The following is a 27,155-nucleotide window of genomic DNA, read 5'->3' as shown; positions in this document are numbered from 1 at the left end:
CTCAAAACTGCTTTTGGCCACCCAGAGCAGCATTAGAGCAGCTTGAGCAGAGAGCAGAGGCTGGAAATGCCTCAGATCTGGGAATTCTGTTCTGGCATCAGCCCCATTTCCATTCCCCATCTCCTGCTATTTTTTAAAGATTCATGCATTACAACAATGCTGCAAAGCACTGCAGAAATCCACCCTCTGATTTGCCTTCAGCACACAAAAAATTGAGGCTGAGAGCTGAGCTGAGCCCTATTTACACAGAGAAATGTCATGAGAGGGAGACAGCAGAGAAAAGGATGCAGGGGTTGGGATGCAGGGATTGGGATGCAGAGATTGGGATGCAGAGATCTCTGCTGGCACTTTCCAGAATTCACTTCTTGGGATTGATGGATTGGGAACCAGAGGTTCTGCCTGGGTACAACTTCAGACCTGATTTTTGTCTTTTCTTGCCTGTGACCTCTATTGTGATGCCCATATTGTTACTTCAGTGCTGGAAATCAAAGGCAAGAGCAGCCTAAAAAAAAAAAATTGAGCAGAAAAAAATGAGCTTTAATAACTTGGTCTTACCTTTGCATTTCAAAGGATCTGTCACATCACTCAAAGAGCCACATGTTTTAGTGATAATGCCACCTATGCCAGAGACAGGATTCTATTCACACCAGAAGATATTGATTTTTTAACTGAATTGGAGTGAAAATAGAGGTGAACAAGATGCTCTCCAGTCCAGTGATATGCTGTAGAATATGTCAGGTGGAGGTCACTTGATTTTATATTTATATATGAATCTATATTAAATATGGGCAGCAGAGTAGCTGGAAGTGGCAGAGCAGCTTTGTCACCTGGGTGTCATTAGCTGCCAAAGTTTTCCTGGATATTAATGTAGGATTCTATGAGATCTTATTTATAGGAGCATCAAATAATTCCTAACACTATTTTACCATTTCTAGTTCCATGCTGAACCTTGTTGGGAAAGTATGAAAACAAAGCCAACCATTAAAAACTTAAAGATTCCACTTTTAGCTTCTTCTAACATTCCATTCCTGAGGAATTCACATCTTACATCCAACATTTTAAGAACTTTGATCAGCACACAACAACATCTGTGAGATTTTCTGGAACTTGAGGATAATTTCTAGTTGCAACTTGATTCTTAATATCAGCACATTGAATAATTGTGAGTGACAGCCATAATTATTTAAACTATTGCACTGTGTAGCCCCACCTCCCCCTTAATGGTTCAGGGAAGAATATATGTATCAGATTAGCATAAATTTAATTTACTGTCTCATAGAAAATGCAAATCAAGAAGGCAAAACTTTAAGCAGCATTCATTTAGTTTTTCATGCAGGACAAGGATTCTTACCAAGGGTGAGGCAGAAAGAAATCAGCACAAATAATGTGAATAATTTGAATTTATCTGTGAAGGTGGAGCAGAGTGCTGAGTCTGCTTTCTGGTCTGGCTGATGCTCTTGTTCTTGCTCTACCACTTTTCTCAAACGTGCTGGGATTCATCCCCCCTCAAATTCTTTTTCAAAACCCCTTTTTTATTTTATTTTAATTTATTTTGAGGTCAGCTCTTCACCAAAACCATCAAGCTCTAACTGAAGGTGAGAAATTTCTAAATATTTTCAATCCAAGCTCAAGATTTAGCTTTACTTTAAGTCTGACACTTGACTCTCAGTGGAGGATCCATTTCCTTGCTGGGATGATTAACCCAGAGCAGTTCTCAGGGGCAGGGGGTTCAACCAGATTAAAATCTCCCCATCCCCACTCAAACCACCCTGGGAGATGCTGCTCTCTTGTAGACAAAACTCCCCTCAGAGCCTTTTTTTTTTTTTTTTTTTTGGCAAGTCTGGGAAAATAAACAGCCTTTGAAGTACACCCTGAAATCCTCCCCAAACTGCAAGTCAAGTGTGACTTTCTGCAGCATGACAAGATTTTAACATGACTCCTATGTTTATATATATATATATTTTAAGTCAGAGTTCCTTATTTATCATAGGATTTGAGAAACAAAGGTCTCCTGCCTTTGATTTCCTGGGAGGAAACATTTTACAGATGCCTCTGGAGAGTTCTGAGGGTTGTTTAAAGTCATCTGCTGTTTTTAAAGATGGAAGTTCAAGGGAAATGATTTCAAAGGAGCTCAGAGGAGAGGAGCTGGAGTTGGCACATCTTCTCATTTGTGTATTCCTTAGCTCTGATTTGAAGGAAGGAAATGTTGTTTTGTAGAGACAGAAGAACTGAAATTGCCAACAAAATAAATCAGCTCTGAAGAAAGGAAGTTTTTTTTTAATTTTTTTTTATTTTCTATCATCTGGATGTGGATCCCCCACGAATGGAATTGTAAGCAGAGGTTAAAGGAAGAATGGAATGGTTGAACCTCTGCAGCCTCATCAAGTCTCTAAGGATGCAATTCAAGGAGAGGCATTGGAATAAAATCTCTTGGGCAATATTCAAACAAGGCTGAAATGTTTATGGAAAACAGGGAGAAAGTGATATTTTTAAAATTTTCTCAGCAGTTTTCACTATACATCTGTGTTCAAAACATTCCTCTTAATATTTCCTCCCCCCTATTTTTTTTTTTTTGAAGGTGATATCAGGGAATGCCTGATAACATCTGGGAGATTTTCTAGAATTGGAGGATAATTTCTACTTGTAATTTGTTTTTTTAACATACAAATAACATTTCTGAAACAGAAGAAATGGGGAAGAGCATCCTGCACTCCTGCAATCCCTTTCCCCAGGAATCACTTGACCTTTGGAGCAGACCCTGCCTGGGAGGTTCCTTCTCTTCATGGCTCTGTTTAGAAACAAATATTGCACAAAAACTCCTGAAAAATGTTTATTTAATTCACCTGCAGCAACAGCAAGAGACTTTATAAACAGCCTGCAAGAGGCCTTGCTGATAATTCCTGATTAGAACATCATCTTATATCACATTGCACTGGCAAAAATAAGAAAAAGCTGAAGTTAATTAAAATAAATTGATTGCCTTTCATTTTCCACTGGCATGTTTACAGTTCCCTCATCTGTGGCACCTCCTGAACTGTTCACAACACGACACAATCATTTCAAAGAGGGGGAAGTGAGTGTATTATCTCATTTGGAGCACAGTGGCATCAAAGTGGTGTGTCAGCTTCATTCCTGAGAAGGAAAAATTCCAGAGATGATTTTTCCATCAGGTCTGATATCTGCTGTTCACACTAAGCAGCTGTATTTTCTGCTGGATCACAATTATTTTTTTTCAGTCTCTGCCTTTTTTTTTGATATTTTATTATCTATGAAACTAAGACAGTCTCTCAATTTAATTTATTTGTGTCTTCATTTAACTCCATGTTTTTCCCCAACAAATTTAGGGCTCAGTGACTTCAGAATTCTCTCCAGAACACTCAAAGCAGGGGTTTGACAGCTCATTTTAGTCCTCTCTAAACCGATCTTCTGCAGCCTGGAACAAGCCAGACCCTCTTTGGATTCAGTTGTTAAAGTCACTGAGGGCATGAAGCACCCTTGACAAAAATTTGTGCAATTTATCAAGATGATCATCATTGCAATTTAAGAATTCCATTTTCCAAAGATCATTTTACTGAATTTTACCAGCAGAACAATGTGATTTTGCTGAGTCCTCACTCATTGCTTTCCTCAGCCCCACTTGCCATCTCACCCTCTTGCACCTGATGTTTGATCAATAATTATGAGAAACCTGATCTGGTTGTCATTGAAACCACTGCAAAAGTTTATTCCACTTTTTTTTTTTTTTTTTTTTTTTTTTTTTTGACTGGAAACATGGCCAGGCTCTGATGTTTGTCTGTTAATTAACAAGAGAGTTTAGAGATGAGTCTGTGTGTGGCTTTATTTGATGTGGTGCTGCCTTTCCTGGGGCTCTCACGGCCACATCTCTGAGCCCTTTGCAGGGAGCAAAGCAAAGGAAGGATAAAACAGCTCTGAAGATGCCACCAGAACAACAAAAAGTACAACTGATTAAATTACTTTGTGGCAGTGTTTAATCTTTTCAAATGATGTGAGGTTTGTTTTCCATCTCCCTCCCTGGTGGTTTCTCTGAGCTATAATTCAACATCAGTGAATTCTTTGTCCATGCTGCTCCCCAGACTGAATAAACCCTGGTGAAAGTGTCCAACCCTGACTTTATTAATCCACTTTTGCAGATTAATATCTGAACTGAGCTGTGCTTTTTGTCCAGCCTGCCTGGCATTCTCTTTGCTGCTTCCAGAACTCCTTCAACTAATCACTGGTCCCAAAGAAAGGATTAAGCTGTCATTTCTTATTTAAATCCTTTATCAATAAATATTTGAAATTAAGACAAATGTGATAAATAAGGGATTTAATTAACAATGGAGTTTAGTGCTCTTTTCCTTTCAGGTTGGGTTTGGCATTTATGCTTTCTGAAGTCTGTGGAGATTATTCAGTTTCTCTTGCAATCTTTTAATCTCTTCTATATGAAATATTTAAACTTTCAACATGTAATAATCACTAATAAGATCAAGATTGGATCTTAGAGCTACCTTAGGTAAATTCTTTCATTTCAGCTAGTATGGCCTGAGAGCATTCAAGTTACAAAATCCACATTCTCCTGTTTCCTTTAAGCAATATTGTCTCTGTCTCTCTTATTTCAGGGTTCTCGTTATGCTTCAGACTTGCTGACTGAAAGAGCCAAATTCCAGCTCTATCCTGGTTTTGTGGATTTGTTTGAAATCTCACTCACCATTCTGCTGTTTGATCTTTTTTTGGTCAATAACAAGAGTAGCTTTGGTGACCTTCTCTCTGTTTAATATTTGCAATTAGGTGGCTTTGCTGCAGAAAATGTGATGGACAAGAGCACCAACCACCAAAAAAAATGGGGTAAGGGAACCTCCTGGAAAACACTCCCTCTTCTGCTGTGGATCTTGCTCTCTTTTTGCCCACATAAAATAGGAAAAAAAAATGTCTAAAAGTTTCCCTTTTTTCCCTTTTTTTGGTAAACTTTGTTTCTCCCTGCCTGGCAGGAGGCAGAAGCAGCTAATGTCTCCCTGCTGAAAGCATTAACTGATTGCATTGTTGCTTGAGCACAGCAGCTGTCCTTATACATTTAGACTCCCAGTGACAACAAAATTAAGGCAGCCTCCCCTTCTGTCAGGCAATAAAATGATTTTCTCAACTTCTTTATTTCTTCTGAGAACTTCTTAGTGCCTGCCTTTCCCCGGCTGCAGCGAGATGCTGCATCTGAGCTGATCAGAACAAGGAGACCTTTTACTCAGTGCTTTCCAGAAAGGAAGAACAGCAAATAATCTGTATTCCAGCCTGCCCTGAGGTTGGTTTCCCCCATGTGGGTGGGTGTTTAATCCCATTTATGCCCCCAGTGCTCTGCTCAGTAATTGCCTGTGTCTTTCTGGTGTCTGGTGGAATGGATCTTGCTGTGGAAAAGAGCAGATGCCCAGCTGGGAGGATGGAGGGTGACCCTGCAGGGGTTTAACTCTTTTTCTTTGGGAGTCTGGAAGGCTCCTAGAGCTTTCTGCAAGATGTTAGAATGAAATATCCACAAATGTCTGGCAGTGTGTGCCAGTGCTGGCAGCTGACCCTGGCATGGGCAGGGCTCCAGGGCGAGCTGCAGCCCAAGGCCAGCTGCTCTTCTGTCCTACAGGAACAGGGGAGGGAAATCCAGGATTTGGATGTCCTGCACTGCCTGTCTGGGTCTCCTGCTGCTGCTCAGAACACACCTCATCAGGCAATTCTGGGATTTCTCTCTGGTCTCAGAGAGTAACACTCATAAATCTCCAGCATCCCACATTCCTTCTCATCAATTTTCCACCTGTTTTTCAGGGCTATGGCTCACTCTGACTCACCCACAAATTTGGGTTTTTTTTCCTTTTCATTTTGCCCTTTTTGCATGACAATGATGTGACAACAAGGCCACCTTCAAAATACAGGGAGAAGTTCCACATGGTTTCCCCTGCCAGGATCTTAGGATGACATGGGAGCAGAACTCAGTAAGAAAATAATTTTAAACTCAGTCTTTTCTTTTTTCAATAACATGGAAGCAGAACTGAGTAAGAAAATAATTTTAAACCCAGTCTTTTCTTTTTTCAATGAGCTGCTTTGGAGACTGTTCTTGCAGCAGCCAGCCCACCTGCAAGAGGAGCACTGAAGGTGTCTCACTGCTGCTGAATTGCTGAATTCTCTGCACTCTCAGCTGCTGATGTTGTGCATATTTAAACTTAAATGTGCATTGCTTTTAATGGGAAAATCATCCTTCAGTGTTGTAATAATTTGTTTTTCCCAGGTCTGATTGTGTCACTTCACAATCATCTGCCAGTTCCAACTCAGAAAACACCAAGTCTGCTGTAACTTATGGGGAAAAACTACAGGGTAAAAAAAAAACCCACAGCACCAGGCTACATCATCCAAATTTGCCACAGCAGGATCCTTCACCTATTTTCAGAAACATTTAGTTTTATTTTTTCCTCTCCATCTGACCCTTGCAGCTCAGCATTGGTAATTAGCCCCCTGCTTCTCTCATAGCTACTAAAAACCAGGGAAAAATAAATGTTTCCATTTGAAACCATTATTGCAAAAGCACTGCAGTGGAACACTGGAGACTCACTCCTGATGTAAGAGAGATTTTCATAAAATGACACTCAGGCATTTGGGGCTTAGCCTTCAGAATTAAGAACAGTATATTTTCTTTTTTCTTTTTTTTTTTTTTAAATGAAAACTTGAGGCAGTGCCATTTCTGTGCTTCAGAGTCTGAACTCAGCTGTTAAAATCTCAGCTTGAGGTGCTTTCATCCTAAATTCCCTAATAGAAACCTCTCCAATTCGAAATTATAAAAATTACTATCAATGCAAGCAACAAAAAAGTCTTTGAGAGCATCATCTCTTCTGCAATAGTACCCAAAGGAAATGATGTTCATATGGAAGAATGGTCAAACAATGATTTTGGTTTTTTAAATTTTTGCTGCAGGAGATCTGCAAAACAATTTCCCATCACACGTGGTCCTAACAGTGCTTGGAGATTTTTGTAGCAGCTCTTCCCCAAAAACCCCTTCCAATTATTCCAGCTGTGCCTCTCAGATCAAACTCCAAGTTTTAGGATCCAGGAAAAGACTGGATCAGCTGCTCAGAGCTTTCTGCAGACAGATACAATCAAGCTGAGATTTCATTTTATCATTAAATATCCAAATCAAACCAGAATTTACCAAAGCCTCACAGGAAGCATTGCACCTTGTTAGCTCTGGATCTGCCCTTGCTCAATCTATGGATTTAAATTTAAATCCTATTTTCCTCCTGCTGCAAGGAACATATTAGAACAGATGTTATTGACTGAGATCCTAATCCTACAATGACACTGTGGCCAACTCATCCAATTTTCTTATGAAATTTGATGGTTTTCTTTAAGCTTCAGCTGCTGGTATCAAGCACTTGTTCAAGGAGCTCAGCCTTTCATTCATTTCATGGGGATTTCTGACAGATTGAGGGCTGGGGTTCACACCGAAGCTTTAAAAATCCCCACGTGTCCAAACATCAAAATCATTGCCTGTTTTGGGTAGAAATTGTGATTTTTTTAAATGTTTTTACCCAGGGGTGTGTTCAGTGACAGTGAAGTGCTTGCTGAGGAGGGGCAGCACAGCCCTGACAGCCAAAAATGGGTTTTAATTCTTGGAGGAGACTGAAACAACAACAGAAAATCATGATGGAGCATTTCTCCAGTGAGGAAAGGCTGGCACAGCTGGGATTGTTCACCTGGGGAGGAGAAGCTTTGGGGTGAGCTCAGTGTGACCTTGGAAGGGACACAGGAAAGATGGAGAGAGAGAATTGATGGAGGGACAGGACACAGGGAATGGCTTCAAACTGACAGAGAGCTGGGTTTAGATTGGATTTTGGGAATAAATTTTTCCCTGGGAGGATGGGAAGCCCTGGAGCAGCTGTGGATCCCTGGAATGTTCAGTTCCAGGCTGGACATTGGGGCTGGAGCACCTGGGACAGTGAAGTGTCCCTGCCATGGCAGGGGTGGCACTGGGTGGGATTTAATGTCCCTTCCAACCCAAACAATGCCACAATCCCATAATTTTAGTGTCCACGGCTTACCTTGAAGACTCCAGTCCCCCCTTTCTCTCTTCTTCACTTTGGAGCATCACAGACAAATCCAGTGCTAACATCTCTTTGTGTGTTTTATCAAGTTCCCCTTTTCCCATAAAGGTTTTATTTACTCAGAAACTCTCCTCAACTTTGACTTTTCTTGCAGCACAAAGACATCATCAAAATCTTTATTTTCATGCCTTCCAAAGCCCCTGGAAATAGATACTACACATCACTGTAAATAGTATTTCTCTTAATGCAATGATCTCGTTCTAATCTTCCAGTGGTGTGAATATGCTTAGAGAGAAGGATGTTAAATAAATTAAAATGAGCTAAGAGAAGATGTTTCATAACCCTGGAAATATTGCAAGCATTATTTAAAGCAGTTAATATTTTTACTGCCTCGTGAATGCTAATCTCTGAGAAATCTCAGGTACCAAATATAGTTTTAATTCTCAATTTTAGTTCTCACAAACTGGAACTGTAAATTAATTTCAACACTATAAAAAGTAATAGAGACGTTTATTTTCTTAAGCAATCTGCCTCATTCAGCTGCAGACTGGATCTGAATTAATGGTCCTGGCACTCTGAATACAAAATTAGTGATAATGTGAAATGCACCTAATGATAATATCTGCTGCAAGAGTTATAATGCTGGGGTCCACATTTTTTCTCATTAATCTTCTCCATTACTATTAAAAAAATGTTACTGAGCATCCTCTGTGGCACTTGAGTGCTTTTATGGGGGTTTCTTTATAAGAAATGGTTCCTTTTGCAGGATGAGCTTAGCCTGAGTGTGCTTCAATCTTTTGGGGATGTTTTAAGTGCAGGATTAAGGTGCCTGTTTGCATCTCCATAATCCAATATCAGGACAGGATAAAAGTCACTGGATGTGACTCCAAAGTTCAGCCTGGAGGAAGAAGAGGAGCTGCTAAACACTTATTTTACTCAGGAAAATGGGAAAGAGCAGGGATCCAGCAAGTCCCTGTGCAGCTCAGGGACAGAACCCACCTCCCCTGTCCCAAAAATCCCTTGGGTCACTGGCTGGGGGTTTAAATGGATCTGCAGGAATGTTTGGAGAAGGGCCAGGATGAGGTGAGAAGAAGAGGAGTGCACAAGGGGACTGAAAATGAGCTCAGGAAAGGAAGTGAAGAGAATCAGAGGCTGTGGGAAGTACATGGGGAAAAAAAAGTGGCTGCCAGTGATCCTGTTGTGCATTTCCTATTTTATTTTATTTATATTTTTATTTATATTTTTATTTTATTTTATTTTATTTTATTTTATTTTATTTTATTTTATTTTATTTTATTTTATTTTATTTTATTTTATTTTATTTTATTTTTTGAGGATTTTATATTCACTGAGGCTGGAAATCCCTCCAGGATCCCCAGCCCAATTTGTGCCCAGTCCTTGAGCTCTGAGTGCAGGAATTCCCTGGACATCTCCAAACCTCCCTGGGCAGCTCCTGACCACCTTTTCCATGAGGAAATTCCTGCTGGTGTCCACCCTGACCCGCCCTGCTGCAGCCTGGGGCCATTTCCCCTTATCCCATCCCTGTCCCCTGAAAAAACAGATTGATCCTCATTTTATTTCATTTTTTTCTTGCTGTGGGAGCAACTGATAGAACATAAAAAAACCCAGGGATGATGCTGATTTGGAGCTGCCTGATGCAGTGCCTAGAACACATTGACTTCCAAAAGGTTTTATACCTTACATGGTGAAAATGAAATATTTTGTGCTCAGCAGTGTTTATTTTGTTTTCTTTCCTTTGGACTAACGAGCCCGAGTCAGGGAACCACGCAGGGAAAATCAGTATGCAGAGTGCAAGCATCAATTTAAATCTACAAAGTTGCAGTGGGCTATATAAAGATTTATTAATCAAAACATTTGCAAAATATTGACTGTGTGTGTATGCTGTGAGGCCTGAGAGATCATCTGCAAAGCAAAGCTTGAATTAATCACTTATTCTCAGCCATTAATCTTTAAAGAATTAAAAAAAAAAAATTATGTAGAGATATTTGTGGGTATTTTGGGAAGTAATTTCATTCTTTAATTTCAAATTATTTTCTCTCAACAGTTGTTGTGTAGAGGGAGGAAACAAAAGCTCAGGGCAATCAGTCAGATTTTGGTTATTCCAAATTTGGTTATTTTGGTTATTTTGGATCCTTCCCATCCTGAGGGGACAAGTCCAGAGCCCAAAAATCCTGAGGCACAACCACAGCATCACACCAAGAGAATTTTGGTGCCTCTTTTGGCTTAAACAGCTCTGGGGAACACAGATCTGGGGAAATCTGGTTAGAAGGATCTGGCAGCCCCATTTCTCTGCAAAAATAGATGTATTATAAAGGAAAAACAGAGGAAACTGTGGGTTTTTTGGAGGAAAAAGCCCTCATGTTTTAGTGTGCAACCAGAGAACACCAAGGAATTCCCAGTCAGCATCCTGCCCACCTTGAGTGATGCTGAGAGCTTTGCCAGCCAGGGGATATCACAGTGATTAAAACCCAAAGGCACAATTTGGGCTGGGCTCTTTAATTTTCTGAGATGCCCAGGTAGGTACCAGCACAGCCCAGAGTGCCCATGAATCAATAAATGCTGGCAGGCTAATTCTGCAGAAAGTTGTGAAGTGCCACAAAGCAGCTCTGGTGTAGTTGATGGCTTTAATTTAAAGAAAATAATCAATTTGTAAGGCTGGCATGATGGGGAGCAAGGGCCATGATTTTATTTCAGATGTTTCTTTGAGTGGGTTTATGAAGATGTTTTATAAACAAGGTTTTTTAAGTGCAAGGCATGTTGTTATTTTATTTCCTCCAACAACTAATAAGTGAGAGAGCCAGGGCTGTATTTATAGCAGGATGGGTTTATGGAGGAAATCTTGCAGTGGCTGGAGGAGGGAACACACATCCCCTAATGCAGAGGGAGGGTTGGAAGCTCCTGCTTTGGAATGTGAGAGAGCTGAATCAGATAAATTATTCTGGGCCCTTCCACTAGTGCAGGATCCCTCCTGTGATTCCCTTTCTCAGGCATGAGGGAAAATCAGAAATGTGGTGCTGTTTTCATTACTCAGCTTGTATATGCACATTTCTGAGTTTGCATGTATCTGTATTTCATACCTATATATGAAAGATCACTTATTTACCAACTTTTATTTTTAATTTTATGGCTTTTATTCTGAATTTCCTTTTTGCTGAGGGCACTCACTGCCCTGTGTGGGCAGGGTTGGAGGTGCTTGTGCACCTCACCTTGCCCCAGGTGCCCAGAGCTGTGCACTCATTCCCTGGGGACAGAAATTCCTCCTGAGCCGAGCAGTGGCAATGAAAATCCATAACCCAGAGCATCCCCTGCCTGAAATCCATTGCTTGGTGGAAAAAACTTCACCTTTTGCCAAAATTACAACAACAGATCACAGTTCTCTCTCCTAACTTGTGATGCTTGGGGAGAAGTGTGTGCATATTAAATAGGAGAAAAGGTTTAGTTTACAAGCCAGACTTTAAGAGAAATTTTAAAAGCCTTGTGAAACTAAATGGCCTGGAAGAAACTTTTCTGTTAGAGAACATTTCTGAACTGCAGCAGTGTGGGTTTTCATGGATGCTCTCTGTAGGAGCTTTTAATCAATCATATTTCACTAGAAAATGCAAACATACAAATATGTAAATATATATATTAAAATATGAATATAGCAATACTGATTTGTGGGGTGGAAGCAGAGATGACATGAAATAAAAAGTGTCTCAGCCTCTGTGCAGGGAGCTGGGATATTTGAAGGGCTGGGGGGAGGATGGAGCTCTGCACCTTTTTTTTTGGTAAAAAGTGGGATTTCCTTGGCCTGATGGAGCAGCTCCACCAGGAGAGCAGCTCAGAGCTGCTGTGATGAACAGCCAAAGGCTTCAGGAGCACGGGGCTCTTCCCCCAGACTGGGAAAACCTTGGAACAGCAGGATCAGGGGCTGTAATATTCAATTTATGGCACTGCAGAGCCACGAGATGCTACAAAAAGCTGCAGCCAGCACTCCCTAAAACAGGAGCAGCACAATTCCATTTTGGGGGGGACACCTGGAGCTCCCACCTCTGGGGAAGGGGACAGGGACATCAGCTCCAGGAGCAGCAGAAAACTCTGAAAAACACCTGCAGGAGTTGAAGGGAGAAGGAAGAGCAGGTTAATCCTCCAGCTCCAAATGCTTTCCTGCCTTTCTACCATCCCAGCTCCTCACCTGGGGCTGCACTTAGCCCAGGCAGGGTAATTCCAGAGGGGTCAAGCCTTGCAACTTCTTTCCTCTGCTCTGCAGCAGCATTTGTCTCCTAGTTTTCTCTGCTGGAAGCAGGAATACAAAAAAAAAAAAAGCAAAAAAAAAAAAAAAAAAAGCACTTCTAGCTCAGCCAGGGGATGATTTTTATCAGCTCATTTTAGTCAATAAAGAAAGAAGTCAATCACTCCTGGAAAATAGCACTTTCCAGTGCTGTATAAACCTGGCCAGTACAATTGCAGAATAAATCAATAACTGCATTAATCAATAGGATGTAAACTGCTGATCTCTGTGGATAAATTGTACTGGTGTTAGAAGGCTTTCAAATAAATTCTAAACCCACTCAAACTGCACAGGCTTTGAATCTGCTGAGGGCACTGGGACCCAGGGAAGATTTGTGCTGTTTCTCTTGAAAATCCCTGGGACAGCAGGGCTGCAGAATAAAGTAATTAAATCATGGTAGCAGTGCTCCCACTGCAGTGAGAGCTCCAGAAAAGATCCCAGGAAAAGGAGATTTTAGGGTGAATAGGGTGGGCAGGCCCTGGCACAGGTGCCCATCCCTGGCAGTGCCCAAGGCCAGGCTGGACATTGGGATTTGGAGCACCTGGGACAGAGGGAGGTGTCCCTGCCATGGCACTGGATGAGGTTTAAGGTCCCTCCCAACCTAAATAATCCCATGATTTCCATGATTTTCTGTGATTTTAGGAATGCCAAGTGGTGCACAGAGAAGGGAAAGCTGCTCCTGACAGCCCCAAAAGCTGGAGACAGCTCCAGACACCTCAATTTTTTATAAAAACCCCTTTTTTTTTTTTTTTTTCTTTTTTTTTTTTTTGCTTCATACCATTACAGCAACCTAATGCAAATCTACTGGCAGAGCTTTGGATGCTTTATAGGAAAAACTGGATTATACCTGAAGGGATGGGACCAGCAGAGTGGTTGGAGCAGAGGGATGGGATTGGGAATGTGGCTGCAAAACCAGCACAAGGAGACAAACAGGGACATGAATGAGGAAAGTTTGTGTTGGACATTTCACTGAAGGCAATCAGGAAAAAAAACAATTGTTTTTTGCAACAATTCCATTTATCTTATTGAACACACCTTACCAAAAACTTCTGCTCTTCTGGGATCAGCATTTCAGAATTATTCCAGTTCATTCCATAAAGATGACAAATATTTTGTATCTGCTTTTCACTACTGAAATATATTGGTGTCTATAAAATAGGTTAAGTAAAGAAACAGTGCACAGCAGTATGATTAATATGACATTTTAATTGCTATGTCAGATCTATTTTCAAGTATTTAGTGCTAGGAACTGACAAAAGAAGTTCCTAATAAAAAGACCTGAATGATTGAAGGTGTTTAGAGCCCTCTTTGTACTGTGCTGTCAAAATGTCCAGCTGACCTTTTCCTCATGGTAAATTTTTCCAAGGAAGATTTTATACAGGCTATTTTAATAATGCTGATTCCCCACCCTCTCCCTCAGTTTTTAGATTAGATAATGGTCAGAGAGAGAGAAATGTCAAATCCTTTGCTAGACTCTGGATTTGGCCAGGGGCATTCAGAGTGAAGTCTGTGGAACCTTATTGAAATTTTGAGGTGGATATTTCTGAACGCATCATTTGCCATTATTTGATATTTTCAGTTTGGAGCAGTCCTGGGAGTATTGTCCCTCCCATAAATTCAGTCAGGAGCAGAAGGAGGATATGGAAAATAACTCAGTGGGGGGAGGATGGGACAAACCTTGGCAGGAATAATGCACAGATAGTGGGGGAGTCCTGGCAGAGATCATCATCCATGTGGAAAAAAATAACTCTGTGACCAGCAGACTCAATCCAGAGCAGGCTGAGCTTTGGGGTTTGGAGCTCCCTGGGACAGAGGGAGGTGTCCAGGGCTGGCACTGAGTGGTTTTTAAAGCCCCTCCCAACCCAAACCATTCTGGGATTCTCTGCTTCCATGATATGATGACTACACCTATAGAGGCATCCTCAAAAAATCTCATTTTTTGGGAGAGCTGAGATGCAGCAACCCTCAGGCACATCCAGGGCGATTTTGGCATTTTTTATTTTGGAATGAAGACATTGGTTTACTCCAGCTCTGACATCTTTTGAGCAGGGAAAGGAAAAACATTGGTTTATTCAATTTCTCACATCTTTTGTGCTCCTTGAGCTGAAAATTCCAAGGAGGGGGGCACAGAGGGAGCCAGGATCCCCTGACACCACCCTCAGCACCCCAGTGGGGTCCCCAAACCTCAGTGAGCAGATTAATCCTCCCCTCCTATGAGCCCTGCAAACCACTGGGGGGAATTCTCCACAGCTGAGGCACAGGCAGATATTAATAAAACCTTTTTTGCACATTTACAACCCATTTGTTCGTGGCTGTGATTTAGAGCTCGGTGTCAAGGCTGCATTCCAACAACCCACAGAAAACAAGGAGTTTCTGCACTCCAGGATAATGTTGATTTAGGGGCTGGTACAATAACACACATGGGCTATTTTATTTCATTTCTTGGCATTCCTATTCAAAAATTGCCCTATAAAGAAGGGAGAAGATGTTAAATAAAGTTTAAATGCTCGTAAATCACAAAGAAGCATTGTGCTCAGAGTGAGCAGAAACATTTGGAGAGGCTCAAAATTGCTTTTTTCATGGAGAAATATTTTGTTGATGTGTTAAATTCAAAATGAAAATCCCTGACTGTGAGTCTCTTTCATGTTGTGGTACTTTGCTTAGGTTATCAAAAGAAAATAGGTATTATTTTTCCAGCTGTCTGAAAACTTTGGCTGGTCTGTGATTTTCTCTAAAATCTGCTAAGTCTGGGCCCAAAATTCCCTTTACTGAGCACCTTTAAATGGGGTTTTCAATTCAGGTTCTTGGCTGTTAAAAACCAGGAGCACTGCAGAGTTTTTCTGTTGTTTTCATTTCAACTCTGGTTTTAGGGGATTTGTGCTGTTCCTATTTCCAAAGTTTTTCCTGCAACTCTAAGTGACAAAACTCTTTTTTGACCCTTTCTCTTTTCTTTTTAATGAAAGCTGCCAGCCATGTGAACTCTTTCCATTTCAGCATCAGCTGCTTTAATAACATTTCCACATAAAAAGAGCTGGACTTTCAGTGCTTTGGGCTGCTCAGACTCAATTTGTCCTGGTGAAGCACCAAAAAAAAAAAAAAAAAAAAAAAAGAGGAGAAAATGAAACTGCACAAGTTCTGCAGTGATTTAGGGAGGATGGGAGGAGCTGGGTTTCAAGTTTTTCTCTCTGGCTCCAAGAGAATTCAGCAGGGGAACAGATTCACTCCTATTCCTGGGGTTCCTCAGGTTTTTTTTTTTTTTTTCCTTTTAAAAAAGTGCTGCTCCCATGGCAGGGACAAAATGGAGAAATGCTGAGGGTAAGATCCTCAGTGAGAAAAGAACATCAGTGCTGCACAAAAATGAGAAGAAATCTGAAGAAGTGACTCATTGTTTACTTCCACCACAAAGAAAAAAATGTTTTTACTTCATTAAGGTATTATAAGGATTTTTAATAGCACATTCATTTATTTCTAAACCATTCTCCTCTTTTAAAAGCTGTGTCAAACCTCTTCCTAATAACTCCTGTGATTAGGAACATTGTAGAAATCCCAGAGGACAGAATTCTAAAAGTGACATTTTATTTCCAGAGCCTCCCTGTAATTAAGCATCTCTCAGACCTTCCATGGAGCTGTAACTGCTCTGCAGAAAAATCTCTTTTCACTTGAATAAAAAGATGTTTGGGGTGAAGTTAGCAAAGAATGACATTTATGTTATGAAGTAGAAGAATTTCAGATTCAGTTTAATGAAGGGGAATAAAAGGTACCTGTTGTTTTATGGGCACAGAAGGTCTGGGAGTGAGCAGAGGTGCTGCTGGACACCTGCTGGGAAGGGATGATGCAAAAAGAGTGACATCTATAAAATATTTTATTGAATTGAGTGTGGGGGTTATTAATATCACCACCTGTAAGAGATTTTTAATGTCCCTTTCAACCCCAACCATTCCCTGATTCTGTGAAGAGCTATTTTCTTGGATATCAATCTCTACCATGGGGTTTTGCAAGGATTTTATCATATTTGAGTTTATTTTCTGCCAGATCAGCCTGTGGGCTCTGTGAGGAATCAAAAAATCAGAAAAAAGTTTGGCTTGGCAGGGACCTTGAGGAGGTACCAAAATTTTGGAGTTTCCTCTGTGAATTCCCATTCCCATGGGTGACAAACATTTTAATGGGTTCTTTGAGGGATTTCCATGAACAGCTGAACTTTTTTACTCATTCATGTGCTGACACATCCTCACCCCCATTCCAACACTCCCCTTTTAAAAAATATTTGGGGTATTTGCTTATCTTGTAGTTACAAATATTTACAAAGATGGCACAACATGGATCTGACAGTGGAGAAAAGAAAATAAACTTCAGAGCAAAGTGAGAAGGAAGAAAAGATTTCCCAGTAATGACACCAGACAAAAAAACCCACCTTTTATCAGATGTAGTTCAAGTTGGCAGGAGTGTGGCTTCAAGCTGCATCTCCTGACTTGAAAGCCAAGCTCTGGTGTTTAATTTGTCATTCTGGGGACTCAGGAGATGGAAGGGCTTAATTAGCTGCTTTTATTTATATTTCAAGACTATGAAAATCAATGTTCTTCTCATTTACCTTCACACCCAACCCACAGATGAATCTACACTTTCAAGCCACAGCAAAGAAAAACAAAATCAGGAGAGACCAATTGATCCTGCCTAACGACAGATTTCCATCTTCCCTCAACAAATATCCAGTATCTCTGGCAGGTTTGTTGATTAGAACATCAGGACATGAAAAATCTTTGAAATGGATTTGAAAATATGTAAAGTATAAAAGGTGCTGTTATTTCAGCTCTGGTTCAAGACTTGCTGATGCCACCAAAAGCTTTTTTTATGGAATTCACTGGGCTTTGTGCTGGCCCATGGGAGATTCCTTTATTTAAGTTCCATTTTTCTGCAGAAAATAGCACAGGGCACTTCAGAAAATGTGTTTTATGACACCTCCCCTAATACAGACAAGTGCAAAAAGTAAACAAATAGCTTTTATTTAATTGAAAGTGTGTTTTTTTGTTTTTTTTTTTTTTTAACAGGATACATTGAAGAATATGAGATAAATAATATCCACATCACAAGAGTTTTAAATCTCTCCTCCCTTCCCTGGCATCAGCTTGCACAGGTTGATATTCCATTAAAATACTGTTCCAATAACAACAACTTGGAAAAAATTTGAGCCCACCCACGTGTCAATCCCAAATTAGGTTTGGCACCACTCTGTGTCATTAATGCATGTTGATTTATCTGTTCATTTCCAAGCCTATTTTTAAAAAAAATATGGAATATCAATACCTAACATTTTCTTAATGACAGAGCACTTCTACCTCCCTCCCCTCCCCAGTGTTGCTTTTTCTCAGGAATGTTGGTTATGGTGAAGAATTAAGATAAAATCTACACTTTTTTATTTTTATTTTTGAAAGTCCATGACAGGGCATTGCTGGAACCAGCAAGGAAAAGGGTTTAGAAGAAGAGAACTCAACAGCAGGATTCCAGATATCAATGTATGGTTTATCCTTTGGGATAATTTCATTGCTCCAGAGCTTAAACCTGTGAAAATATAAACAGACAGAGGTAAATCTGTGTCAAAAATTAGTTTTTCTTTGCATTTTAGCTTAACAGCAATCTCAGTTCTTTTTTCAAAGTGAAGCATATCCACAAATGTTATTTCTGTTTATTTGTTTATTAAGTTGTAATGGCCATTTTGTGGAGTTGGGTTTTGGATCAACATCCCACCTTTCCTGTGAGTATCTTTAAGGGGATTTTTTGTTGTGAAACAACTATGATATATAAATATAAAAATGCTTGTTTTTCCATGAATAATAAGTTATTTATGAGAGCAGAGGCTGCACCCTGGGCCAGCCATGGCACAGGGCTGAGATCTCTGTCCCAGCAGCAGCTCCAGGGCAGATTTGGGGTCACGTTATATGTGAGAACTTTGACTTTCCCAAGAAATCTTATTCCTCTGTCCTTCCCTGACCTCTGCATGCCAGGGCAGTGGAGACCTGCACTAAAAACAAGCTGTGCAGCCAAACTCTTTCTCCTGTAATGAATTTGAGAGTATCAGAGACAAATTTATAGGATCCAGCACCAAAAAGCACCAGGAGGGAGGACACCAATGGCAAGGAGAAGCTGGGAAAATCTGCTGTGCTTAGAGACACAGATTTCTTCTTATGCAACAGCATTCAGAGAGGTGGGGGGGGAGAAAAAAAATCTCTCACTTACTGGATATTTTTGGAATCCTAATTTCCTCACTGCTGCTGCCATCGCCACCATCGCTGACGGTTCTTATCTCGATGAGATAATCTTCTTCAAACGGGACCAGGAGTTCAGCTGAAGTGTTGTTTGTCTCCAGGATATGGGCTTTGCTCTGCCTGTTCTGTCTGTACAGGATCTAAGGGATTGGAAAATTCATTCAGTTTTAAGGTTTAATGGATTTTTTTTTTTTTTTGGTGGTGGGGGAGATTCTCCTGTCATTTCCCAAAGTTTTCAGAGCACTCTCAGCATTCTACAGGGTGTTTAAAGTAATTTTAAACAGGAGAATAAATTCTGCAAGATTTTGGGGTGGGTATCACAGCGGGTGTTTTTTCTAGAAGTCAAGCATAATCAAATAATTCTGTGCTGCAACCATACTTTAAAATAAATTTGTATTTCCTTTAAAAGTAGATTTCTAGGAGTGATTTTTTAGTTCATTCACATAGATCTTAGTGTGAGTATCTTCCACTCTCTTTTAAAGGTGCATTTATGAAATACCTGAGAGTGAGAATGTTTTAAATGTGGTTCATGACTGCCTTTAGTGCTTAGAAGACTGTTCTCTATTTCTTATATATTTGTGAAACTCCTTCCCTAGAGGTGTGAAAGCAAGAAAACTTTAGGTAAGTAAGATTACAAGGGGACAAGAAAAATACAGGACTGGGGAGAGAAAATCCCTCTGTTGAAATAAAGAAGTCCTAGTCTGAATGAATATTTGTATCAACATCAGCCAGAAAATTCCAGAAAATTCAGTGTTCTAGGTAATGAACACTCACCTTCCACCAAACCTCTGTACCTGTGTTTTAACCAAAATTTCTGATTAAGAAATCACTTACTTTGTAGCCCAGCACCTCAGACTCATTCTCCATTGTTTTCACATGCTCCCAGTTCAGGCAGATTTTGGAATTTGTCAGCTTCCAGGCAATGTTAGCTGGAGGTTGACTAGGTGCTTTAAAAAAAAAAAAAAAAAAAAAAGATAATGATAATGAGATAAGCTGAATATTAAAATATTAATTTTCATGGTGTAGCTGAATGAGCTGCTGATATGGGAGTAGCAAATGCTTGGGTGATTCAAACCTAAAAGAGAAAAAAAAAAAAAAACATTTTGCAGTCCATCATTGCTCTGGTATTAGTCAGAATAAAGATCTATTCATAGAACAGAACCTCTTACTGTGAGACTTCATTTGCAAAATTAGGCACAGCCTGACAGTGTCTGACAGTTCAAGTTATATTTGAGAGATTTTGTGGAAGGAAAATGTTGTTCCTCTCTGTATTTCCATGTCCTAGAGGATGTTTTGCTGTCTGGATCTCAGAAAAAAAAGCTGAAACTACAGAAGCCAAGATTTCCATCAGCCAGGACAGGTTACAAAGAGCTGCACATGAAAGTCTCCATGGGATCCACCATGAAACATTGTAGGATTTCAGAAATTCTCAGCACAATAGGCTGAGAGCAGCTTTTTCAAAGGCTTTTTTATGCCTAAGTGTGAGGACTTTGAAAATTTGCCTACAAGTGAGTGGAACCAAATCCCGTGTGAACATGTGAGGGTGGAGCTGTGCCTTTGAGCTGGAGCTCAGATTTAGGACAGCACATTCTCCATGGCACAGGAAAGAGGGGTTGAAACAGAGGTAAAAATGAGGAGAGATTTGGAGGAGCACAGCCCAGCCCTGAATTTGAATGGTTTAACTCTGGGATCCTTCTCTTCCCTGCTGGGTGCTGGTGATTGATGGATGTCACTTGGAAGGAACAGTTGATTTGGTGATGATTTCTTTCATTTCCCACAGAGATTAAATAAATTGATGTTTCATATCCATCTGCCTCATGGATTTGGAGAAGTTTAATCCATCCCTGTGGTAGGGAATGAGGTGTGGGTGGATGCCCAGGTGAATATCCAGGGATGTCCTTCCATCAGCCACACTGTCAATGTTGGAAAAGATTCATTTCATTATGAAACATTTATCTACTCTCACATCCATCAAACTGAAAATTTACTTAAATATGGCTTGAAAGGTCCTTTTTGCTTTTAGAAAACATTTTCTATAAGGAATTGGATAACAAAATAGTCACAAGAGGCAAAGGATGTCAAATACTTCATTGGCTGTGCACTCTGAAGAGGTTTGAAATCACTCAGAAATGGGTGAATCATGGCTTTGTCCAAAGCTTTTTGACATAGAAATCTAAAACCGTTTTAATTCATGATCTTGGGGCTGAAAACACATCACAGGAGGATTTGCAAAACAAAATTATCTGGCATTTTCAGACAGAAACTGGAATAAGAGGTAAGAGCATCCATAGGAATATCTGCAAGCAAAACCAAGCAGTTCCAGATCTGAGATTGGCAAATTATTTCCTCTATTAATTTCTTGTAATCAACACACTTAAGAATAATAGAAATCCCAAATATCTGCTCAGATTTATTGAGATGCTGATGTAATTGTCATGGTTTAGGTAACACTTGGCTTTGTTGTTGTACTGAGCTGAGGTTCAGCCATGCAAGTATTTCTAATATCTATATGTAATATTGACATATTTAGGGTGTGTATGTATCTATTTGTAAGGGAAAAAGAAGGGGAAGATGAAAAGAGGAAGAGGAAAGGAAATGAAAGTTTGATAGGAAAAGGAGGGGGAAAGGAAAGAGGAAAGATGAAGATGTAAAGAAAGAGGAATTTCTGAAATCCATGCCATGTAAATAAAAAACCAGAAGATGACATCTCATGGAGCCACGTCCATATTTTGAGGATATCAATTCCACCTCCCTAAGTAGTTCTAACTTGACCCAGGATGTCACCTCAGACCTTACATCGATCTCAGAGGAGAACACTTCAATCAGAACTGCACCTCTTTGGCAGAAGGATCATTTCAGCAGTGCTGAGTCCCTGCACTAATGGGCTGAGCTGCAGGAATCCTGGATGCTGAGCAGCAAGACAGAGCTATTACTTTGGAGCTCCATCTCCTGCTCCAGATGCACATTGTTCATATTCTCTTGACATATTGTCTCTCCTCTTATTGCAAGAGCTTGCATCTTCCACAGACAGAGCTTGAAATTTTAATCTATATATTTAAATATTAAAAAGGTTATTTTGACTTTAATTTTTAAATGAGCCATTAGCACTATCCTGAATTTGACAGAAGATAAAGTAGATGTAAAACAAAAGCAAATTTATTCCTTCTGTGTTTTGTCATTTGACTGCCATGTCTTTAACTTGTCTTTCATACACATACACATAGGAATAGAGGGAAGAATTCCCAGAGATGAATCTATTTTCCATTGAAAAATGGACTGTGAGAAAAGTCATGGAATCACAGAATAGTTTGGGTTGGAATAGCACTTAAATTTAACTTAATTCAGCCCCCTGCCATGGCCACAGATACCTTCCACCATCCCAGGTTTCTCCAAGCCTCATCCTTGGACACTTCCAGGGGTGGATCCTGTTTGATCCCTTCAGAAATATCTCCTCTGGCTTTATTGTTGATTGTTTTATTTACAATAAATCCTGGTTTTGTGACAATTAAAAATCAGTTAACTCATTCTACAAGTTGTTCCTATCTTGCACTTGGAGTAATGGCATGGAAGAACATATAGAAAAGAGGGAAACTGGTGAAACTCAGCACAAATATTTCCCTTTTATGCTGAAAGGCAGATCAATAATTTATTGGGAAAGTAGAGTCTGAGGAAAACAAAACAGCAGAGGGCTTTGCTTTTGGTATTAAATAAAGAAAGAAAGACTAAATAGTATTTATATTTATGTAAACCTTATGCTGTCTTCTGAGTTCAGAGGTCTCAAAGCCCCTCTGTATTTGGTGCTTCCTATAAAACCCCCAAACCAGCATCAGAATCTCTTGCTTTATCTGTGGGACATCCTTCCTTTATTGAGTCTCTGAAATCCCCTGAAAGGAGAGGGCTGCTATTCCAAGGAAAGCAGAAATCCTTCCTCCTGGGCTCTGATTCAGGACAGGAGGAAGTTTCTCAGTCACAGATTTTATTGTCTGATTTATGAAGGAATTCGGGATTTCGGTTTTTGAAGCGTTTGGCAGCGAGGGGTCACGGTGAGCTGGGATGTGCCTGTCCCAGCTGGGAATTTGGGACAATTTGTACCAAACCCAATACTCACGGGATTTTTTGGTGGTGACATTGACTGGGGTGCTGGAGGGCCCTGTCCCTGCTGTGTTGTAGGCTCGGACTGTTGCAAAATACACGGTGTTAGCTCTGAGACCTGTGATGTTCTTGGCTGTCACATTCCCACTGACTCTGACCTTCCCAGCTGTGCTTTCCTTGGGATCATCTATCCAATATAAAACCTAAAAAGGGAGAACAAAGAACAGGTGATTCATTGTGTTCCAAAAATTAGAGGCTTGGCTCTAGAAGCAGACATGCTGACAAGGAAAATTTCCAGGAATACAGGATTTTTTTTTTTTGTACTCCCATCTAGCAGGATGTAAACCCAGGCATGAATATTTATAGAGAAGCAATAACATTTCAGAGACTGAATCCCAATTAAGGAACTAAATGAAATCCTTAAATTTACAGATGTCCAGAAGGAAACCTTTGATAAGGTAAGGAATGATAAAAGCTTTGTTGGTTTTATGGTTGAATACAATGAAAGAAAACCTTAAGAGATACATTTATTTCAACCATCTAAAAGGTTTTTAATTATTTTGCATCCTGGCTCTAGTTTTGATTCAGTGACACCTATTTAGATCTACTATTTTTTTTTTTCAGTGAGTAATTGATTTAGGAAGGTTTGTGGACTGCACATGACCCTTATTACCTCCATTTGTACATTGCAATGATAGGACAGAATTTAAAGTATTTTTGACTTGTTTTCCTCTTATCTACAAGTTTAAAAAAGAAATAAAAGTACTTCACTGTGCAAGTAAAATGACCAGGAATGATATCTGACATTACTTAATCCTAATCACAGAATAATTTAGGTTGGAAAATATCTTTAAGTCCAACCATTAACTCAACAATGCCAAGGCCAGCACTAAACCCTGTCCCCAAGTGCCACATTCACACACCATTTAAATCCCTGCAGGGATAGGGACTCCACCACTGCCCTCTTCAAATGTTTGAGTTAATGGTTGGACCTGATGGTCTTAAAGGTCTTTTCCAGCCTAAATGATTTTATGATTCCAAGGGGAAGAAGAAGTTAAAAACCTTTCAATGCATCACAGCACAAGCTCTGGGTAGTGCTGGAGGACATTTATCCTGCCCTGTTCTGTCAGCAGTGCCACGTGTGCCTGTCCCCAAATCTGAGCACAAAAACCCTGGGAAAGTACTGCAGTTCTGGGCTGTAAATCCTCCTGATTATCTCAGGTGGGTTTCTGTTAATGAGAGCCAGGGGAAGAGCTCCACACTCACTGCTGGCAGCCAAGAAAGCAGCCTATCTCAGGCTGCTCAAGGAGAAGAAATTATAACAATGATTGAACACCTGCTGGGGACGTGATATATTGCACAAAGCATGTTTTCAAAGAGGTGTTGCCACCTTGGACCAATGGGCCTTTTCTATTCTGTTTTGCACGAACTACTCTATATAACTGTAGAGTTTCTTTAAATAAAAGCTCTCTCTTGCTTCTTCATTACAGAAGGACTTTGTTGCATTATCCTACGGCCACAATGCAACACCTTGGAAGCAGCAGTTGGTCGATTGGGAGGAGGAACCAGAAGGCCTAAAGGATTCTGGATGGGGAAGGGACATCTTCAAGGTGTCAGAGCCCCTCACCTGGGCCAGCCCCTCACCTGGGCCAGCCCCTCAGCTGGTAGCCCAGCCCCTCACCTCGTAGCCCAGCACCCTGCCCGTGTGCCGGTTCCAGGGGATGGGCAGCCAGGACACCTCCACCGCCGCCGCCGACACGCTGAGCGCCGAGGCTCCCGCCGGGGCCATCTGGGGCTCTGGGACAGGGAAAACACAGCTGGGCTGCTGTGGGCACAGAGACAGGGCAAGGGGGGGATGCTGGGGGAGCAGCAGGAGGAGCCCCTGGTGAACCCATGAGCTTTGCTCTGCGCTTATGGTGGAATGTCGGAAAAACGTTCGTTTCAAAATTGGTCATTCCCCATCTGCTGGAGCAGATTTTTGGAAACTGGCTGCACTGAGTGGCCTGAGGAGCCAAACCCTCTGGGAGCAACACCTTTGAGTGTCTCCCAATTTTCCCAACACACTCAGCAGGAGCACCATGGGGACAAAGTAATTGAAACAGACCCTCTACTGAAAATCATTCTGAAAACTTGCCCCTTGCTATTTTTACTTCACTTTCCCATCTCCTGCCCCACATCTGTTATAAATATCCAATGAGCATGTTGAGCAGGGTCCTTAAAAGCCCTGAGAGATCTGCCAGATCATATCAGTCACCTCTTGCTGCTACACACCCATTACTACTAGGAGTAACTTGTGTTACCATCCTCTCCCGAGTAGATGATGGAAATGGAGCTCAGGGTCCCTTCCCCTTCGTTGTTGTAGACACCAACTTTGACCTCAAAAGGAGAAAGGGGTGTGATACTCTCATTCCTATAAACATATTTGCTGGATTCCACCGAGGCCACCACAGCTTTGGTCCAGGTTGTTGAGCCAAGGGGACGGAACATGATGATGTAGCCAAAACCTTCCCCGTTCTGGAGCTCTTCTGACACTGGCTGTGGTGACAAGACAGTCAATAAAGGTTTTGCATGTATCCACAGTTTTAATTGAATCTTCATTCCCTGACTATATTTTAGTGGTATTGATTTAGTTGGCTGTGCCTTGGAGAAGATAATAATGTTTGCCCCATCCGTCAATGTAATATTGAAATAAAAATCAAAATAATAAATCTATCAGGGCAATCAATTCAGAAGCTAAAGATCTGATCAGCTCCATTAAAGTTGTCTCTTTCAGGCATGAAGTCTGCAAAATTAAAAACATTTCACTCAGTACAAGTTGTAGCTTGTAGATTTTTTTTTCGCCCCAAAGGGGCTTGGGAATGCTAATTTTAAATAAATGATTTTAAAGGAAAAAATGAGTTGGGAAGGAACAAATGTACACAAAGAAATGTGTGTCAGCTGTATAATTGCCTGCCTCTGAGTATAGTACTGATGTATTTTTTTTTCAGCAAGGAGAAAGCCTCAAGTGCATGAACATATTCTTATTTAAGTTCTCAGAACAGAAATGTTCCTGCAAGTCAACATGGCAAAATTAATGTTTCTATTAATAAAATTTCATGTCAAGATACGTATGAAAGGCTCAAACTGAAAAGGCAATTACAGCAACACCGTGTCCAGCATGAAGTTTGGTTTTTCATGGGATAAAAATATTCCACATTCTCAAAGCAAGAGGACATTTATGAAACATAAACAGGATTACATGGAGAAAGAAAGTGTTTTTCAATAAAACAGCATTTATTTCAGAGGCTTGCATCAAAGGAAAAAAGCATGGAAAAGCAGACATGGAAATGGAAAAAGGGCAGAAAAAGGGTCAGGACCTGAGTCCTGGCTTCAACCTCTTCTCCTGCAAACTCTTGGGAGCACAGGGTGAGATAATGGAAGCACTTCAGAAGATTTCAGGGCACTTATCTTATTTTTATAAATTCCTTCTAATTCTAATCATAAAAATAAAGATAATAAGCCTGGCATTTAGAACACTTGTCTTTCCTTCAATGCTTTACAAACACCCAATTTTCCCCTTTCCACCTATTCTCCAGTCCTGAGGGAGTTAAATGTGAGAGATGATGGCTCACTGGGGATTTATAGGAGTTCAAGCTACTTTCTAGAGCATTTAATTTGTTTTTGAGGCTTCTGTGACCTCAGATTTAATCAAGACATTTAGTGAGTTCATCAGAGAAAGCTGCAGAGTCGTGTTCAGTGTTGTTAGCTGGCCATAATTAGGATTTCTTCTGATTGTTTTTTGGGACACACCATGGAGTCCAACAGGATAATTTGATTGAGATCTCTCAGGTTGTTTTCAATTTTCATGTTCATCTGCTCCCAGTGACACAAAAGAGTGAGAGGTGCAGATGGAGGAAAACTTAGTTCAGGGAAGGAATTTCTGTTTGCAGCACAGGGAGGGGGAAACATCAGCGGGTTTATTTATCTAGTGGGGATTTTTTTTTTTTTTTTTTTTTTTTTAATTTGATCTGATTTTTGACTTTTTGACCAAGCAGCTGCCCCATCACTTGCCAGGCTTTGCCAGAGGCTGCCTGCCTTCATCCAGTGTCTGTGGGAAGCTGCTGGGAGGCTGAAATGATGCTCCTTCCCACAGCACTCACTCTCTACTCTCTGAAATGACCTGCACTCACCCTTTGCAACTTGTCTGGCATTAACTGCTCTGCAAATGTGTATTCTCTGCTCTTGCTGGAGTGCTGCAGAATTAAAGGGCTCATCTCCTTTAACGCATAATAGGATATGTCTTGTCAGCACAGTGTTCCAGAATGGAAAACATGTAAACAAAAGTAGGAAAAATGTAAATGCAGAAAATGGCCAAGCAGATTAGTGTGTTAAGCACCTCCTGTACAATGGAGATAAGAGGGTTATGCAGACTTCTAAACATCTTTACAACACGCCTCTTAAACT

General features: G+C 40.6%; 1 protein-coding gene across 2 annotated transcripts in view; it reads right to left on the bottom strand.

The window, feature by feature from the left end:
- Window positions 1-17,335: 17,335 nt before the first annotated feature.
- CNTN6 (contactin 6) overlaps window positions 17,336-27,155 on the bottom strand; it is a 118,336-nt gene continuing 108,516 nt past the window's right edge. The window contains exons 18-23 of one of the 2 annotated variants that reach the window (XM_079317346.1): window positions 25,013-25,247; window positions 24,394-24,509; window positions 22,729-22,915; window positions 19,455-19,567; window positions 18,592-18,760; window positions 17,336-17,916 (exon numbers count right to left, since the gene is read on the bottom strand). In XM_079317346.1, coding sequence (XP_079173472.1) covers window positions 17,777-17,916; window positions 18,592-18,760; window positions 19,455-19,567; window positions 22,729-22,915; window positions 24,394-24,509; window positions 25,013-25,247 — 960 coding nt within the window. In that variant the 3' untranslated portion in view covers window positions 17,336-17,776. The remainder of the gene's footprint in view (window positions 17,917-18,591; window positions 18,761-19,454; window positions 19,568-22,728; window positions 22,916-24,393; window positions 24,510-25,012; window positions 25,248-27,155) is intronic. The other variant, XM_079317345.1, reaches the window with a different exon arrangement.

This window comes from Erithacus rubecula (assembly GCF_903797595.1).
Source record: "Erithacus rubecula genome assembly, chromosome: 13".
Taxonomy (NCBI): Eukaryota; Metazoa; Chordata; class Aves; order Passeriformes; family Muscicapidae; genus Erithacus; species Erithacus rubecula.
This window is presented reverse-complemented; position numbering and strand designations above follow the sequence as displayed.